The sequence below is a fragment of the Dermacentor silvarum genome, chromosome 1 (assembly GCF_013339745.2).
Source record: "Dermacentor silvarum isolate Dsil-2018 chromosome 1, BIME_Dsil_1.4, whole genome shotgun sequence".
Lineage (NCBI taxonomy): Eukaryota > Metazoa > Arthropoda > Arachnida > Ixodida > Ixodidae > Dermacentor > Dermacentor silvarum.
Window position 1 is genome coordinate 160,259 of NC_051154.1, and position 19,880 is coordinate 180,138.

Sequence of the window (19,880 nt, forward strand, 5' to 3'; positions counted from 1 at the left end):
CTGTCTCACCGTTCCGCCGTACTTCATCGCCTTACATCTTGCCTCCAATTCTCTCGCTAACCATTCGGAAAACTAGAAGCTGCAGTTTTTGGAGGAGAAACTGCTTGTTCGCGAACTCTCACAATTGCTCCTGCTCGCCCGGCAAATTTACTCGCTGTTTGTGTGGAAGGTGTTTCCATCGACACCCTGGTGGTGATGATGATTTGATGATGATTTATTGGCATCCCCTTTGAAACGGGGCGGCGACAAATAGTCACCTAGCCTGCTTGATTTAATCAGGTATACTATACATGTTCTTTATCTAGCATTTTTTATACCTCTCATTATTTTTCTTTTTCAAAAATTTACCTTGTACCGCTACCTGTGATTTTAAGAGATCGGGTCGTATCCATCTTTTCCCTGTTTTTTTTTTTTTTCCACCAGTACTCTAATCGTCTCTTGCTTATCTCTACGGCTGATCTGTTGATGTTTCCTTCCACTTTTAACCCAAGTGCTTCTGGGAGTTGCACATTACCTATGGTTCTGGCTGGGTGGATTCCGTCGCATTCCATTAGGATGTGCTGAGTGGTCTCTGGATCTTTACTGCAGCATACACATGCCTCATCTAGTTCCGGTATGTTTTCGTCCTTAGGCAACCGGCTCGAGCCTCAAATAGCAAGGCACTGCCCTTTGTGTTATCGTACAGATTTTCCCTTCTAATTTCTTTCTTCTCATTCTTGTAAATCTCCATTGTCCTTTTTGTTTCCATTCTTTGCATCCAATTCACGGTCTCTATTTCTCTCACTTTCTTTCTGATGACTCCTGGTTGTCTATTTACAGTTTCGATTATCCTGTACTTGGTTGCCAACTTCCTTGAACTCTTCCTCCATTCTGTGTCCACTTTTCATGTAGAGATACTTGTGCACTTTAGCCGCCCATTTATTTTCATCCATGTTCCTGAGCCTTTCTTCAAAATTAATTTTGCTCTGTGCTTCTCCGACTTCAAAAGAGGCCCAACCCATGTCACCCTGCACTGCCTCATTTGTGGTATTCTATTTTCCTCTTCCTCTTGTCTGGAAGGTTGCTCAAGTTGTACCAATACGCAAATCTGGCAATAGGCAAACAATTTCCAATTATAGACCAATCTCGTTATTATCTATTTGTTGTAAACTACTAGAACACATAATTCGTAAGCATATTATAAGTACCTCAACAATAACAACATTCTTTCACATTATCAGCATGGTTTTATATCAGGTTTCTCCACAGTTAAGCAACTAATCGAATTCACTCACGACGTTGCCACTACACTTAATAATCATGGGCAGATTGACGCTATTTTTGTTGACTACTCCAAGGCGTTTGACAAGGTATGTCACGCTAAGTTACTTATGAAACTTGACACTATTTTCAGAGGTATACACGGCACTCACTTGCTTGGCTGGATAAGAGACTACTTGCATCTGCGGTCCCAGTTTGTCTCATTTAATCAGGAGCACTCATCTTCAGTCGGTATTTCCTCTGGCGTCCCACAGAGCTCCGTATTAGGACCACATTAATGATGTCGAGAGTGTTGTTACTAACACTGCTGTTAAGCTCCGTTTGTATGCAGACGACTGTGTCTTGTACTCTAACATTACCAGTGTCAATGCCCAGGAAATCCTGAATAACACATTCAATGCCTTCTGCAATTGGAGCAAGACCTGGCAAATGGAAATTAACTTCGATAAAATGGTACCTATGACCTTTTCGAACAAAAAGGAACCCCTGAAATTCGCCTACAGTAATGATGAGAAGATTTTGACTTATGTCACAGAGTTCAAATATCTTGGAGTAACTTTTTCTTCCAAATTAAAATGGCGCAAACACGTGAGCTTCATTTGTTCCAGGGCACTAAAGCGACTTGGATATTTAAAAAGAACACTAAAAACAGCAACCAAGGAATGCAAACTAGCAGCTTACAAATCCCTCGTGAGGCCTGCTCTGGAGTATGCATCAGTTGTCTGGTCCCCTCACTACGTATCTGATATATCAAAGCTTGAGGCTGTGCAGAAGAAAACTGTCAGATTTATTTATAATTGGTACGATCGTAATTTCTCCCCTTCTCTGCATGCTGGCCTGCTATCACTTGAGCAGTTGGCACATAGGTGCACGTGTGAAAGGATTATAATGTTGCACAAAATTGTACATGCTTCTATCATTGTCGAAGTACCTGTGACAGTTGTTAGCTCCTCGGCGCGTGTAACATGAAGAGCCAATCCTTTGAATATTGTTCCCTTTCGAGCTCTCTTAAATAGCTTCAAATTTTCTTTTTTGCCATTTACCATTGAATTGTGGAATAACCTACATACTCATCTCCAAGAATTGCCACCTGAGCGTTTTGTAGACGAAGTTCGTTTACATGTGACATGTTGATTGTATGTTGTCTTGATGTACTTACCCACTCCTGCTATGTCTCAAATCTGAGACAGCAGTATTTGTAAATACATAATATAAAACCCCTGGTGCGTATACTTTTGCTCACGGGTGTACATGTAATAACCATCAAACATAGTTAACATGCCATTTTTTACAAAATAAGCAGTACATTGTTTTTATTGGACTTTTGTTATTCAAGTCAGTGCTTGATTACTTGAATAAAGGCTTTAAGACCTTACTGACGTGTAATAAGCAGCAGCCCTCTGGTATCGATTGCATTCTGTGCCGTTTATCGATTCAAATTGTACGGTGGTAATATTTGCGAACGAAGTGGTCGTTTCCATTGAGCAGCATTTTGCAGGCTTGTTTTAATTAGATAGCAATAATACTTCAGCCAGTTTATGCGTCAAACGTTCGATAGCCTCCATCAAGTGAACGTGTTTAAAGACGGTGAATTTTAACAGCTGCGGCGTTTCACTGGCATAATGGCTGCATGCACGGCTTCTGCTGTTAGTGATCTGCCGCGTCTAGCCACGTAACGATGAGTTGATTGAAAAAAAAAATGTGCTGCCTAGCACACAAATTCATCGCTTGAACCGAGCACAGTCTGCTTGGAGACTATTCACGAAAGCGGATTAACCTTGCAGCCTCTGGGCCAGTGTTGCTAGGTCGAACGAGGCGTCGTAGCCCAAAGCTAGAGAAATTGTAGCCCAAATCCAAACAAGAGCAAAAAATTTCATAGCCAAATATAGCCATTTTATTGCGATAGCAATTATATGGACACTCAAAAGCAGATTTCTGCCGTCGGCGTCGCCGTCGCCGTCGCCGTAGCCGTCGCCGTCGCCGTGAGGTTCCGTATGACGTCATTTGGAGAAGAAATCGTCGCCGCGCGCCGAACGCTGTATGTGCGAGTGAAAGGGCGCGAGGGGCGCGTCTTTCACGGGGAGTGAACGCACGGCGGAGAACAAACGCGCGTTCTGCGCCGTGCTCGCTTAAGGGCTGCAAAAGTAGGCGTCTCTGTTCTCCTTCACAATCACCATGTATGTAGAGCAAACGCGCCTTCTTTCGACGAGCGAGAGGCCGTGGGGGAGGGGGAGGGAAGGGAGGCGACGTTTAGCTGCGGCACGCAGTGCCTATTTATATCAGAGGCTCCGGCAACAGTCACCAACGCCGCACGCATTTTGAGCGAACGCGGGCAAAACGCCGATGGCGTCTTCAACAGTTCTGCGTGTTGCCGATGTTGCTGCATGTCCAAGTTTATACAGCTGATAAAGCTAATATCATTACTCCGTATAGCTCTCTACAAGTTTGCTATCGCAATTGATGCTTCGCCTTTCAGGTGAAACTGCGACAACTTTTTATTTGCAGTTTTATCTATGTAAACATTTTCACATTCGACTACGACAATCCTTTTTTGCCCAACCCGTTGGAACAAAATGTCCGTGCCGCTGTGGCGGATGACCCTTGACCTCAACAGCGACATCATGCTTGACGAGGAAATTGTGGTTACTGACCAAGTCAATGGTGAAAAATAAAACCGACGTTTCGGGACCCGTACGGGTTCCTTGAACACACTAAAACAAAAAAAAAAGAGTGATCAAGGAACCCATACCGGTCCCGAAACGTCTGTTTTATTTTTCACTATTGACTTCGTCAGTGACCGCAATTTCCTCGTCATCATGTTACCTGACCAGACGAACTTTCGTCGAACTCTTCACGACATCATGCTTGCATACAGAACACTTTTTGATTGGCCCCGGAAGCTCTCAAGTTCCAGCGAATCACTGCAAAGGCTGAATTCACAGTGCATTTATTTTATGGCAGATAGTATTGTTATCTTTAATTATTTACTGTAATTAACTATGAACTCTGCGTTAGCTGCCGTGAGCGCAAAATAATATTCAGCATCATCAACCTCTCAACTGACCTCTGCGTAAGGCGTAGAAAAAATATGGCTGTGGCTTAACACAGTTATGCCTGGGTGTGCGTAGCGAGAGGTACGGTTATGCCAGTCTTTCGGAAACGTCACACACAAATCCAAACGAATTGTCTGTAAATTCCCTTTGGAACATGCGCGTCACACTTGAACTTTCAGCCAGCCGAATCACATGGTCCGCCACACGGCGAGCCTTCATGTCCTTCAACTGCGTTGTATTAGCGGCTGGGCGCAGCGCTCTCCGAGCTGCATCACTCTGCCATCTCTGTTTGATACGCTGAGCACGTTCTTCTTCTGTCCCCGCAGCTCGTTGCCTCCTCCTGGTTTCATTCCGTCGTTGATCCGCAGCCCTGGCAAAAGATGCCGAACTAGACGGCAAATCATCCTCATCTGAATGCACTCGCCTGGCCGCTTCGTACTTACGACGCTTTGAGGCGTACAGCTCATTCTTCCTCCGTCTCCTCGGCTCGCTGCCTCCTCTTGGATTCGTTCCGACGATGAAGCCTGACTTCTTTCAGTCTCTCTGACTCACTTTCCATATCTTCCAATGAATCCCACCGAGCCGCCCCTTCTATAAATAGTTTGCACGTGACGTTATATCCGCTGCCTGCCCCGATCGTCCGCCGTCGCTAGGCACCTCGCTACTAGCTGCTGGCCCGCTGCGTTTGTGTTTGGCGCCCGCGTCTGCGTGTCAGCGCCGCATGTTTGCTGTCGTGAAAGCTTTGCAATCACAAAAGTTAGGAACCCTGAATTTTGCCCTTCCTACATGGACGAGCTTGTAGGGCCGATGCGGGCTCGCTACAAAAAAAGGTCGGCATGTGCGACGGTGTGGACCCATAGTGCACGTTGGCGTGGATATCTTGTTATTATTATCTTGTCCAGTCCACGAGGTACATCACGCTGAACGAAATAACGGCTTACAAATTGCTGAAGGCGCAAAATTACTTCACATGCGGTTGGGTGAGGAAGGTTGCAGCGAAGCGCCTGACGTCGGGTCTTACCATCGTCCTCGGCGTGCGGCAGAGAAAACTATCTCAGTATTTTTTGTGCTGCTCCATTCAGGGACAGCTTTCTTGCCATAAAGGTTCACCTACATGCAATTTTTCCCCAAGCTTCAAAACGTGTGTTCGCTTTTTTGTGTGAGTTTTGGTTTACAGTTCTGTGCATGTCCGTGCATGTGAATTTTGTTGCGTTAAATAGAAGTAGCCCATTATATTGAAAGCATGCAGACATTTAAACATTGCTCAGCATATCGCTAAGCGAAGCACACATACCAAGAAATGACGATGCGAATCAGTTTGCAGGCCGTTAAAAAAACAAAATTGGGGTTTTCCGTGCTAAAATCAGGATCTAATTATGAAACACGTGGCAGTGCAGGGTTCTGGGATAATTTTGACCACCCGGAGTTCCTTAAGGTGCACTACAACATAAGTACACAGGCGTTTTTCAGAGCGGTAAAAGCGACCATGCGTGTGCGAGCAGGCGGTCACCAACCAGTACGGGGGCTTTCGCTGCCGCCCTTTTACGATCATGCGTGATGTGCAGTGTTTTGGCATGTTATATATTCGCCCGAAACAAAGTGACGACACGCACGTTCAGGTCCTTCTGATTTACCCGGGAAAGCCACAGGTACCGACGTTTCTCTGACAGCATTCTTGTGCATTCACACTGCCATGTTATTACTTTTGGTGCAGACCTACGCCCGGTTCTGCGTAGCTTGGTTTCGTGGCAGGGGTACTTCTTGCGCAGCAACCGAAAATCCCGCAGATTGGCATGATCACGATGCGAGAAATAACTTCGGATCAACAACGTGTCAGCGCATGCAGCCTGCTCCAGCCCGCTTCCGCAGAAGGGCAGGTGCCTAAAGATGGCAGACAGGCTCGCGGACCGGTGTGGAAGTGAAGCGCGTGCAAACTATGTATATATACCATGCAACGCTGGCACTTGCTAGGGAACGGCTCAGCTCGCGGTTTCACCGGCTCCTCCTCTGACGTCATGCCAAGATGGCGCGGCGAGCGGCGGTTGCTAGGCAACGGCTCAGCTCGCGGTACGGCCACCGCCACAACCACAGCTGAACGGCGAGAATGCGGCCAATGTAGCTCTCGCTACAAAAGTTCAGCTTTCCAGCAGTCAACGACGGCGACGCGCCCACGGCTTCTTTTTTATGAGCCAAAACCAGCCTTTCGCGCTATGATATCTCACGTTATTTGTCTCATCGTCATATGATGTTTTGTCGTTTCTTTTTCTTTCTTTTTTTTTTCATTTAGCTTGGCCAGGGTTAGGTAGTACACACACTATATAGTGTCCATTTACATCAACCTGGCCGCCTTCTTAGGTCTCTGGCACGCCAAGAACGTGCGAAAAAAAGGGTCAGACAACCGATGACACTCACTGTCAGAATCGATAGAAGCGAAGCTTTGGAATATTACTGCGCAAAACGGCACACCAGCGTAAGAAGCGCACAGTCGTTTTCGGCGACGAGCACGTCCCGAACGTAACTCGCTTGAAATGGTAAAAGCCGCGACGGCGCACAAAGAGCAAAGGTAAGCGACAAATTGATAACAGTGGTAATCTTGTGAAAACCAGTTACTGTCAAAAAGCAAAATATGTTGATGTACTAATAATAATTGCTCGGGGTTTACGTGCCAAAAGCACGATATGATTAGGAGGCATGACGCAGTGGGGGACTCCGGATTAATTTTGACCATCTGGGGTTCTTTAACACGCACCTAAATCTAAGTACGCGGGCGTTCCTGCATTTCGCCTCGATCGAAATGCAGCCACCGTGGCCGGGAATCAAACCCGCGTCCTCGAGCCAGCAGTGTAACACCGCGCCTGCTAAGCTAACACGGTGGGTGATGTTCACGTGACGTGGTGCACTGATGTCATCGTGGAAAACATGCTTCGATATTAACACGAGTACCTGCATCTGTAGCGTTATACGGGCAAATCATCTATAAGTAACAGCAACTGGACCAACCTTTGAGCTCGGGGTCTCGCTCCCATTGTTTTTAACACGAAAGTGTTTTATTCCGGGTCCACCAAGACTTCACTGACGTATTTCCGTCACGGAAATACGTCACACGAACATACACGAACATAATACAAAGAAAGAAACCAGAAGAAAAAGTTCCACAAACATGCAAAATTTGGAAATCGAACCCACGACCTCTCAGTCCGCGACGATAGATCGCCGAGCGTTTAACCCATTGCGCCACAAACGCATTTGCAGAGAGCTACACAGACGCGCCTTATATATCTAACACTCCTCCGTGTACCCGCGCTCTTGCTCGGGGCGGTGCCGCCGCCTACGAGCAGAAAAGAGAAGTACTGCATTATGACACTAACTCGAACCGACAGTGAACGCTTCGGTGGTCTCAGCACTACGACGCCTCGATGCCAGCATTCGAAGGGACGTTGGCATCAAGAAGCACTACCAACGCCACCTAGGTGGCGTTCACCGTACTCAGCACAGCGGAGCGTGGCCTCCGCAATTAGCTCTGAAAATGTTTCTGAAGTTGATCGCGGAGGCTGCAATTACGACGCGCTGTACGCGCTGATTTGACTCGGTGACGATTCAGTTACGTGCTTTGTCTTGCGCGTTGTATTAGTGTGTCAGTTACGTGCTTCGTCTTTCGCGTTGTGCTAGCGTGTGCAGCGTAGTGCAGCTTCCATATGCACGACGGTTGCTCATGGTCATCGACGTTGGTAGTCGTGATGGAGGAGACGTGCCACCAGGCGTCAGCGTGGGTGCATCAACGCCTAAGGGTGCTTTAGCCACAAAACACCAATAGACATTATATATCAATGTGCAATAAACATTACACTACTTCTGTGAAGACACGTTTCACTTTCGTGTTCTATACCGATTCCTATATAAGAGGGATCAACCACATTTTTTATACTTTCTTGCATACTTGGCCCACTTCCCCATGGTTCGATTATTCTCGCATAGGATCCGATCTTAAGGGGGGACGCGGCTTTCGCATCGCGAAAAATGGCTAAAAAATCGATTTTTTTAAAATCACATTTTCAGTTTCTGTAACTCTTATTCTGATTCTGAAATATCATCACTGAAAACCAAGTAGAAGTGCTCTAAAAAAATTGTTTTATCAGCCAAGGTGCCGAAAAATTGTGCAGAAATCGCGAAAGAATGGCGTTTTTCAAGCCACGATATCTCCGGAACGGCGCAGCCGAGCGCCGCCATCTTGGTCTCGTTGGAAAGCGCATTTCTCCGTCTTCAAATCTGCCGCTTCAGCTATCTCCTCCATACAGAAACAAGCACACAAAAAGCAAATGATTGAAGGTTGTGATAGATTGTGAAATCACACGAAGTGACGTCAGTGGGCAACGAGAGAGCGTGCGCCAGTTTTGTGCCCGTCTTCTGTTATCAAAAAGTGTGCTGATACCTGTCACCGTCTTAGCTATATAAGCAGTGTCCTTCTTGTAATAAACGCTTTTGTGTTCCGTGTCGTTGCGACTCACGCGTCCGTTCATAACAGTGGCGACGAGGCACGGTCTAACCCGTGCGTGGGCCAGGGTTTTCCAGCAGCATGGCAGCCGGTAGTCGCATTCGAGAGTTCAACCTCAGTGAAAACTCGTCGTGGGTGGAGTATGTCGAGCGCATTGAGTTGTATTGTGCAGCGAGCAAGCTCACAACGGATGAGGACAAGCGAGCGGTGTTGCTCAGCTGCTGTGGCCCAGAGACGTACTCCCTCATAGCCACTCTCGTGAAGCCGTCGCGACCGCCAAACGTGGACTACCAAGTCATCGTTGATGCAGTAAAGAAGCACGTCAACCTGAAGCCATCTGAACTATACGCGAGGTATGTCTTTTCTAAGCGAGACCAGCAAGAAGGGGAGGGCGTAGCCGACTATGTCACTGCTCTGCGCAAGTTATCCGACAACTGTGGATTTGGCGGAACAAAATTTCCATTAGAGGAAATGTTGCGCGACCGGTTGGTTTTTGGAATCTCGGACAATGTGGTTCAACAACGATTGTTGGCGGAAAAAAATCTGACGTTCGAGACGGCATATGAATTGGCAATCACGGCAGAAGCAGCTGTTAAGCAGCAAAAAGTAATTCGGAGCAACGCACAGGAGCCACAATTCCAGCAAGAGTTAACGTCGAAAGTAGAAATGGAAGCCAACAAGAAGCAACCAGAGAGGCAGAGGGTTTGTTTCCGCTGTTTGGGAGCGCATCCAGGATGGCGTTGCAGATACAAAGATTCGGTGTGTTTCAACTGCGGCGGAAAGGGGCATTTAGCCAAAGCGTGCCGAAAAAAGCCAGCGGAGGTGGAAGCGCAGCTCGAGGATAACAAAAAAGCAGCGAAGAGCGAGTACGACGATTTGTTCAGTATCAGCCAATTAAAAAGCGGGACGCCAAAGTACGTCATCACTGTAGAGATCGGAAATGAAATCGTGCCGATGGAAGTAGATTCTGGAGCGGCCAGGTCGATTATCAGTATGAACGAATTTCGGAAGCTGCAAGTGGCGAAGCGGATCAAGCTGGACAAGTGCGACACGCAACTGGTGACCTGGACAAAGGAAGGTCTGGACGTGCTGGGAAAAGCGTCTGTGCCCGTGAAGTTCAAAGACCGAAAATTTCAGCTGCCGCTACTAGTACTGAAGAACGACGGGAACGCTCTACTGGGCCGAAATTGGTTCCAGCCATTGGGAATCAGCCTAACAGGTCTTCATAACATAAAGGTCGGTGTTAAATATTAGAGGAAGAGGACGACGACGGCTACTAGCGCGCTCGGCGCGAGCGGCTCGCTCGTGATCTGGCGCTTCTGACTGACTCGAACGGCCAGTATGGACGCGTTATTACGGTTCTTCGAGCAATAAACTTCCCCTTCCCGCCCTTCTACTGCGAAGACTCCTTTGTTTTACATTTTTTGGTGCCGAGAAACCCGGGACTCTGTGATCCAAGCGACCCGACAACGAAAGGACTTCGCCGGCAACGAAGATGGAGCGGATCAAGGGCAAGCGAGCAACCCAACGAGCTTTGCACACGCGTCTCCGAAACGAGGCAAGCCAACTCATGGAATCGAGTCATTTTAGCGCTCCGGCGCTTCGAGTGCTGCATGACAGACTGAAGAACTGCAACGACGGACTACGGGTGCTCAACGAACAGTTGGAGGGTTACCTCACGGACGAGCAAGCATCCGAAGACTACATCTCGGTCGCGGATTATGAAGACAACGCGGCAGCAACCTTGTCCCTTCTCTGTCACCACATCGAACAACTTCAGTCTCAAACAACCGCGGATCGAGGCCTACCGACACCTAACGACGCCTCAGCTTCAGGTACGATCTCGGGACATCGTGCCCTCGGTGATACCTCAACACCAGTTGTCGGTGCTTCTCGACTTCCGAAGCTCGACTTAGTTCACTTCAATGGAACAGTGCAACAGTGGCAGCCCTTCTGGGACATGTTCAAGCATGCCGTCCACGAAAATGCCAGTTTAACGAACATCGACCGCTTTCACTACTTGAAAACCCTTTTGGCTGGACCAGCGGCCAAAGCGATCGAGGGAATTCAAGTGACGGACGCATCATATGCAGATGCCATCGAAATTCTAACCAACCGCTTCGGCAACGTGAGGATCATCGAGCAGAAGTACTTGGAGAATCTTCGAATGCTGAGACCAGTGAGGTTTTCTACTGACGTGACCGCTATGAGGAATCTCCTGGATACCGTACACAGTAACGTGAGAGGTCTCAAGGCTCTTGGACGATCGGAGCTTTCATACGCTGCGATGCTCGTCGAGATTCTAACGAAAGCGATCCCCAATGACATCGTGGTGGAACACTACAAGCGACAGAGCTTACTACAAAAGCCCGATGAGATCCAGTCGTCAGAGACGGAGCTGCGCCAGCTATTGGATTTTCTCCGACTGGAGGTCGAAGCTCGTGAAAAAAGTGGTCACCAGGATTCCTGCGTTCGCGACACGCACGATGGAAGGCGTGACAGGAAGACCTGTGCCACGCCTACCGCCTCCGTGTTACACAACGAATCCAGCAAGACGAAAGGTAATTGTTTTTTCTGCCTTTCACCCACCCACGTTACGGAAACGTGCACTTCTACAATAAGCCTGCAGGAGAAGAAGAGCCTTTTGGCCAAGTCGGGCAGATGTTTCAAGTGCACGATATCAGGCCACCGCTCGAAAGATTGCCGACGCAATATCCGTTGCGCTACCTGTAAAGGCAAGCACGCAACAGCTGTTTGTGACCCCAACTACGCTAGCAAGAAGAAACCGAGTGAACGACAAACCCCGAGCTTGCATGCTGCCGCACAAGCACCTACAAGCAATTTATTTGAAAATGACGTATTACTGCAGACGTTCCGAGTATGGGCTCTAAGCGACTGCAATTCTTGCTATATAAGAGGGGTCCTGGACAACGGAAGCCAGAGAACGTTTATCAGAGAAGATATATCCAGAAAACTAAGCCTGCCAACACTGAAGAAGGTAGATGTTGAAGTGAAAGCGTTCGGTGGTTCGAGCGGTGCGCCAAAAGAGCAGCTCAACTTGGTTAAGGTGACTTTGATGAGCCAATTTGACAGCTCCAAACACGAAATCGAGGCTTTGGAGGTTCCCTTTATCTGTGATCACTTGCTTGAACCTCCACAGTCACAGTCATTTGTGCAGAAGCTGGCTAATGAAAAGAAGTTTATTGCTGACTTTGTATCGCTTCCTGGCCTAAAAACAGAAGTCGGCATAAGCTTGCTCATTGGAGCCGATCAAATGTGGAAGCTCGTGCTAAACGATGTTTGGTCGCACGACGAAGTGACAGGACTTGCTGCGATCAACACCAAGCTTGGCTGGACATTTCAAGGGCCTGTACCATGCGACGGTCGCATTTTCAAAGTCCACGCGCACGTTTGTGTCCTTCGCACGAGTTGCACAGAGACTGACGTGTCTGAAACCTTACAGCACTTCTGGGAGCTAGACAGCATAGGCATTTCTGACCCTTCTACCCACGACGAGCATGGAAATGAAGTGGTCCGGCAATTCACGGAGAACATAGCATTCAAGAACGGGAGGTACGAAGTAGCGCTACCGTGGAAATCCGTCAACACATACCTAGCAGACAACCGAAGTGTTGCGGTTCGACGCCTACACGGTTTATTGCGGCGATTTGGTAGTAACGCGGAGCTTCTTCAGCAGTACGACAAGGCAGTCAGGCAGTATGAACTGGATGATCACGCGGAAAGAGTCAACGGAAAAGACTCGGCAGAGAGATGTTACTACATGCCGCACCATGCTGTTATCAGGGAATCATCCTCGACGACACGGCTGAGGGTGGTCTTCGATGCCTCGTCACACGCGCATGGAGCAGCGTCTCTGAACGAATTATTAGAAAAAGGACCCAAGATCAACAACAACATGGTTAAAATGCTTGTGAATTTCAGGCTACACAAGATTGGAATCACTGCAGATGTACAAAAGGCGTTTCTTCAAATCGGCATTCAAGAGCCTGATCGCGACGCCTTGCGTTTTTTATGGTTTGACAGCACGCCAATGTCAAGTGAACATGTGCCGAAAATAGTGGAGTATAGGATGACACGAGTGCCATTTGGAACTACCGCAAGTCCATTCCTCTTAACAGCGACGCTCCAGTATCATTTCAAGCACATCAATCCTGCGCTGAGATCATCTGCCATGCAACTTGCCGAGAATTTCTACGTTGACGATCTTGTCACAGGAGTTTCTTCTTCAAAAGAAGCTTTCCGTCTTTATAACGAAGCAAATCTCATCCTCAGCAAAGCGGGCATGAAGCTGCAAAAATGGTCCACCAATGATGATGAGTTAAGAAAGTACATCACTGATAGATTGGACTCTGTCTCAGCAATGGCTCCTACGAAAGTTCTTGGTTTGCTATGGGACACAGCTGCTGACAAGCTTATTCTAAACATGGAATCTCTGTTGCAGATTCTCGAAAAGAAGAACGACACCAAGAGATGTGTCCTTCAGACGACCGCGCGGATTTTCGATCCATTAGGGTGGCTATCACCGTTCGTCGTTAGGATGAAAGTCCTCTTTCAGAGATTGTGGGAGCATGGCACTGCGTGGGAAGAAGTTATGCCTGAGCAACTTAGACACGAATGGGAAACTTGGTCCGATGAGCTAAAATGCTATCCGGTGTTTTCACTTCCCAGGTGTGAGCTGAAGTTATTCTTGGACAAGCCTTCAAGCTCCCAGCTTCACGTATTTGCTGATGCCAGTTCTGTTGCTTACGGTGCCGTAGCTTATCTCAGAATGGAAGATCAATGCGGTAACGTTGATGTTCAGCTTCTATTTTCGAAGTGTAGAGTAGCTCCAATCAAACGTATCACGTTACCACGTTTGGAATTGATAGCAGCGGTTCTGGCTTCTAGAGTCCTAAAGTTCTTGCGGGAGGCTCTAGAGTCGAGGCAATGGAAAATAGAAGAGCACATGTGGACGGACTCAAGTGTAGCGCTTTGTTGGATACAAAGCACGGCAACCAAGTGGAAGCAATTTGTTTATAACAGAGTTAACGAGATACGTCAAGTCACAGATCCAGACCAGTGGCATCACTGTCCGGGAACACAAAACCCAGCTGATCTGCTGACGCGTGGGCTTTCGCTCACAAACCTTCGAAATAGCCAGCTGTGGTGGAAAGGACCTAACTGGCTTCTACGTGCGGCAAATAGTTGGCCAACGACATCTGACGCTCCAGATTCTGGACCGGAAGACGAACAAGTTTCTTCCGAGTTACAAACAAACGTTCCTGTACTGGTGAGCGTGATAAGAGAACCACTTTTCAGTGCTGAACGATTTAGTTCTTGGTTACGAATGGCAAGAGTGACAGCATGGGTCAAACGCTTCGTGGACAACTGTAGATCGCCAACGTCGCATACAAAAGGATCACTTACAGCTACTGAAGTTGAAAAAGCTGAGAACATCTGGTTCAAGCAAATGCAGACAGATACCTATGCCAAAGAGAGAGCCCAACTTGAAGTGGGACAAGACCTCGACAAGACGTCGTCCATAAGAGACCTGCATCCCTTTATTGACGAAAAGGGCGTCATGAGGATTAGAACTCGCCTTCAGAACGCCGATGTCACATACAACGAAAAGACGCCTGTGCTGCTACCGTCCAACCACCCGGTCACGCAACTCGTCATTTTGCAAGCTCACAAAACTGTGCTCCACGGCGGTGTCGGTGACACATTAAATGAACTTCGCGCCCGGTTCTGGGTGCCCAGAGTGCGACAAGCAGTGAAGAGAGTGCTACGAAAATGTGTGATTTGTGCTCGTTTCCGACTCAAGGCTGCGAGTGCACCGGCAGCCCCTCTTCCCAGTGATCGTGTGTGCAATTCGCGCCCCTTTGAGGTTACGGGAGTTGACTTTGCAGGGCCAGTTTTTGTGAAAGATTGCAATGGCGTTAAAGTGTACATAGTGCTTTTCACGTGTGCAGCAGTTAGAGCAATTCACCTTGAGCATGTGGTTGGACTTACTACTAACGCTTTTCTCATGGCTTTCAAAAGATTTTGTGCAAGACGTGGAACACCGCGAATAGTTTACTCAGACAACGCTACTACATTCAAGAAAGCTGCACGTGAGCTAGCTAGCATGCACCAGTTGTTGAGGAAAGAGGAAGTCAGCCAGTATTGCTCTACCCACGGCATAACTTGGAAATTTATTGCAGAGAGAGCTCCTTGGTGGGGTGGGTTTTGGGAGCGGTTAGTTAGGATTGTGAAGATGTGCCTTCGCAAGTCATTGGGAAGGGCGTCTGTTGACCTACAACAACTGAGCACTTTGCTGACTGAAACAGAAGCCGTTGTGAATTCCAGACCCATAACTTTCATTTACTCTTCTCCTAAAGAGCCAGACATTCTAACCCCGTCTCATTTTTTGTTAGGCAGCCGTCTCTTGTCTAATCCTAAAACGTCTGATGAACAGGGAGAAAGAAAGACTGAGCTGCTCAGTTTGTGGGTCCACAGGCAGCTAATAATGGAACAACTGTGGAAGCGATGGCTTCGTGAATATCTACTGACACTTCGAAGCGTTCACTTGATGAAAGCATCAAAAGCTTATAGCATCAGTAAAGGTGATGTTGTGATTATTCACGAAGACAAGGCTCCCAGAATGTTCTGGAAGACTGGGGTAGTAAGTGACTGCATCCGAAGTAAAGATGGCAACGTCCGTGCGTGTAAAGTTAAAATACCCAGTGGCTCACAGATGATCCGACCTGTGCAGAAATTGTACCCTTTAGAACTCGCCACCTCAGGCCCCAGAGTGTGTTAAATATTAGAGGAAGAGGACGACGACGGCTACTAGCGCGCTCGGCGCGAGCGGCTCGCTCGTGATCTGGCGCTTCTGACTGACTCGAACGGCCAGTATGGACGCGTTATTACGGTTCTTCGAGCAATAAACTTCCCCTTCCCGCCCTTCTACTGCGAAGACTCCTTTGTTTTACAGTCGGACCTCAAGCGATAATGGAAAAATTCGCAGACGTGTTCAGTGAAACATTTCCAGGCGCAAATCTGCCACGCATCCACATCGAACTAAAGGAGGCCGCCCAAGCCCGGTTCCTGAAGTGCCGCAGCATTCCGTTTGCCATGAAGGAGGAAGTAGTTGCTGAGTTAAATCGCTTGGAGGAACTGGGAATTCTAAAACCCACCCAATATTCAGACTGGGCAACGCCAATCGTCGTGGTGCGAAAGAAGGACGGCTCCCTACGAATATGCGGAGATTATAGGAGCACGGTGAACCAGTCCGTAAAAAGTAATATATACCCGTTACCCACAAGCAAAGAACTGTTTGCCCAATTAGGAAGGGGGCGTGTTTTTTCCAAACTCGACCTGACGCAGGCTTATCAGCAACTATTAGTGGATGAAGAAACGGCGGAGTTGCTCACGATAAATACCGTGCAAGGGCTGTACAGGGTTTGTCGGCTGCCGTTCGGCGTGTCCGTTGCCCCTGGGGTGTTCCAAAGAACCATGGACATGGTGCTGGCCGGAATGCCGCAAGTAGCGGTATATCTGGATGATATCCTGATTGCCAGCGAGTCTATCGAGGAACATGAACGGATGCTTGCCGAGGTCCTCAGCCGATTGTCCAAAACCAGGCTCCGAGTTCAAGCGGCGAAGTGCGAATTTTTCAAGGAGAACCTTGAGTTTCTGGGGCATCGAATTGATGCTAAGGGCATCTACCCCTCGAAAGCAAAGGTTGAGGCCATCCACCAGGCTCCTGCTCCGAAGAACAAAAAGGAACTGCAAGCCTTTTTGGGTATGATCAATTTCTATAATCGTTTTTTGAAGGGCAGGACAGAAGTAGCTGAAAAATTGTATCGGTTGTTGGATAACAACGTACCATGGAACTGGAGTTCAGAGCCGGAGCCACCGATTGGCCGCGCCCGCCAAGTGACTCCAGCGCGGTTCGCCATTGGTCCGGTGCTCGCTCCGTTATGGCGTCGTCTGCACCGCTTGTTGCGGTCTCCTCGCGAGCTCCGGACAGTTTCCGTAATCTCGACGAGGGTTAAAACGGGTGCAACGCGGACATCGCAGTAGCGTGGCCGATCCCGCTTTTTGTGGACGTCTCCGACCCGCGGCTAAGCATTCCGAGCATCGGTGACGCGGACTTCGCGACCGAGCATCCTCGGACACGCGGCTAAGCCTCTCGCGCGTAGGCGTCTCCGTCTCGGCGATGAAGCACATCGCGCGCGGACTTCTCGGATCCTTGCCTAAGCATTTCGTGCATCGGCGCCTCCGACTGCGCGACTAAGCACATCGAGCGTCGACTCCTCGAGCCCGCGGCTACGCATTTCGCGCGTCGGCACATCGCTCAACGAGTGTCGACTCCTCGGACCCGCGGCTACGCACTTCGCGCGTCAGCACCGCGAGCGTCGACTCCTCGAGCCCGCGGCTAGGCATTTCGCGCGTTGGCACATCGCTCATCGAGTGTCGACTCCTCGAGCCCGCGGCTAGGCATTTCGCGTGTCGGCACATCGCTCATGGAGTGTCGACACCTCGAGCGTCTATTCCTCGGACTGCGCGATTGAGCTAACCGAGCGTTTGGACCCGCGACCAGGCATTTCGCGCATCGGCACCTCGGACTGCGCGACTGAGCTCGTCAAGCGTCTATTCTGCGGACCCGCGACCAGGCATTTCGCACATCGGCACCTTGGACCTGCGACTTAGCACACCGCGCGCCACCTCTATTATCGTAATGCCACAATATCTCGTAACAATACCTATCATACCACCCCTTCATAAAGAGAACCTCATCATGAGCTCTGTTCACTAGGCCTCTTGGGCTGGCACAGACACCTGGCTGCAGAAGTGAGGCATCATACAAAAGTACAGGCTGGAAAGCAGTGGCGCACCGACGGGGGGGGGGGGGGGGGGGGGGGGGGTTCGGGGGTTGTAACCCCCCCCCCTGAGGCCGACTTAACCCCCCCCCCCCTTTTGTTTAACCCCTTTTCTTTCCTTACGCATTTGAGTACTGTAATTAAAATGTAAGACACGCAATCGTCTGCACACTCGCAAAAAGCGCATTTTTGGACAATTTCCCGTGAAGCAATCGAAATTAGTGCTGTTTAGATGGTACTGGCAAACTGTCAACCCCCCCCCCCCCCCCCCCTGGCAGAGATCCTGGGTGCGCTACTGCTGGAAAGCACCTAGCAACTGCATTGCTGCCTGTCTATCAGTGGCTCTCCTAACCTCCATAGCCATTGTCAATGGAAGATGATTCAGAAGGCTGCTGAGAGCCTTCATTCAGTAACATGGTCGATTCTGCCAAAAGAAAACAATGTCTCACTGACTGCACTAGAGACTGCTATCAATGAGGCAGTCTGCAGGTACAACGCTAGAACTACTGTATATTTATGCCCACATAGTTCTGCACCTCACTTGGTTTGAAACCCAGGCACCATGCTCTTTGTAGAGCAGCAGTAAAGAATGCCATACAAATATGAAAAAGGCAGAACGAAGGCTCAGCAGACCAGAGGCCACATGTCCAAGAAGCCCCACGTCACAAAACACATCAAAGATTACAAATTTGGTGCGTTTTAGAGAACAGAAGAGAAGGTGAAACTTTGAGAGACGTTTTCTCAAAACTGTGTTTTTCTGCTCAGTTTCTGGAGCTGATTTCCTCGTTACCGTTTAGCCTATTTTGATTCTTTTTTTTTTTTTTTTTTTTTGTCACGTTCCTTAGACTACAGTGCAGGTCGAGACAGTCTTGCATATTTATCTTGACTTTTTATAAATTTATGGCGTGGCTATTCGTTCACCCCGAAAGTGTGCTTGGTGCAAAGGTAACTTGAAAAATGACTATCTAAAAAATTTGTGTTGCGAAAAAAAAAAAGTAAGACTGTCACGACCTTCAGCACGCATTGAGCTATGCAGTCAATACTTAACGAGCCTTCCATCATGTTTTTTAAGCTCCCCAGGCCCTCCAGAAAGTTCAAGAGAGAAAAATTCTGCTCAATAAAATGTTCTCAAGGTATCACTCTGAAACTTTTATGGAAGTATCAGGGAGACATTCTAAACATTTGTGCCAATTTTCATAAAAATTCATGAAGAAATCAGGAAGTTGATTTTCAAAGCCACGTCCCCCCTTAAGTCCAACCTATCGAAATGAATATCGAATGTAAGCACGAACAAAAATTCGTCTCGCAGGAAAAGAAAAATGGCAGTAAAGCTTAGCGTGAGAAACGCCGAGCAGAGAGAAACGCAGAGAAACGTGAGCACACTGGAGCGTATCTTCTACTCGTGCTTCCCTTCTTTCATGTCGGCGCCACAATACCCGCATCCTATTTTGTTGCTCTCCCATGTTAGTACAGTGTACTGTGAAAAACCCTCTACTCCCAGGCTCATCTCTATGCCCGGGGATTAGGTGTCTTACGGTGAAGCCGGGTGTAAGTTTAAGTGCATCAAATATCAAAGCCACCGGCTCAGACAACGGCGCAGACAAGAGGGGGGGGGGGGGGGGGGGGGGGGGGCATATCGCGCATGCACACACGCACAGCCGCGCTGCCGGCTCAGCCAGCTAAAACATAGCCTTCGAGATTTCTTTCTACTCGATCAGAGCCACCTCTGGAGCGTGGATTAGGGCGCCACTTATAGCCCAAACTAGAGCACTGCACGGGCTCGGGCTTACCCGAAAGCCCGGCCCACGGGCCGGGCCGGGCCGGGTAGAACAGTGTTTTTACGGGCTCAGGCCGGGCTCAGGCCGGGCTCGGGCACGGCGTGTGCTTTTTGACGCGGGCTCGGGCCGGGCTCGGGCTTTCTAGTGGTGTGCATGTGACGTGCAGCGAGTTATTCTCGGGCGTCTCAACTCCGAAAAACATTATTTTTCGGTCTCGGGCCGGGTTCGGGCCGGTTTCGAGTCGGGCTCGGGCCGGGCTCGGGCCTAAGGTAAAGGGGTGGCGGGCCGGGCCGGGCGGGTAACGTAGATTATTTCTGGGCCCGGGCCGGGCCCGGGTCTCGCCATAAATGTTTTGATCGGGCTCGGGCGGGCCGCCCAACGTAAAAACGGGCCCGGGCCGGGCCCGGGCTGAAAAAATCGGCCCGTGCAG

The 19,880-nt window shown here is 48.9% G+C and overlaps 2 protein-coding genes across 3 annotated transcripts in view; one reads left to right on the forward strand and one right to left on the reverse strand.

Moving 5' to 3' along the window:
- LOC119456053 (protease-associated domain-containing protein 1-like) overlaps positions 1-19,880 on the reverse strand; it is a 124,053-nt gene that overhangs the window by 13,008 nt on the left and 91,165 nt on the right. The window lies entirely within an intron of this gene.
- On the forward strand, positions 13,060-15,720 carry LOC125944225 (uncharacterized). The gene is made up of 2 exons (XM_049664550.1): positions 13,060-14,615; positions 14,778-15,720. Exons 1-2 carry the CDS (start codon positions 13,109-13,111, stop codon positions 15,605-15,607), a joined length of 2,337 nt encoding a protein of 778 aa, XP_049520507.1. The 5' UTR covers positions 13,060-13,108; the 3' UTR covers positions 15,608-15,720.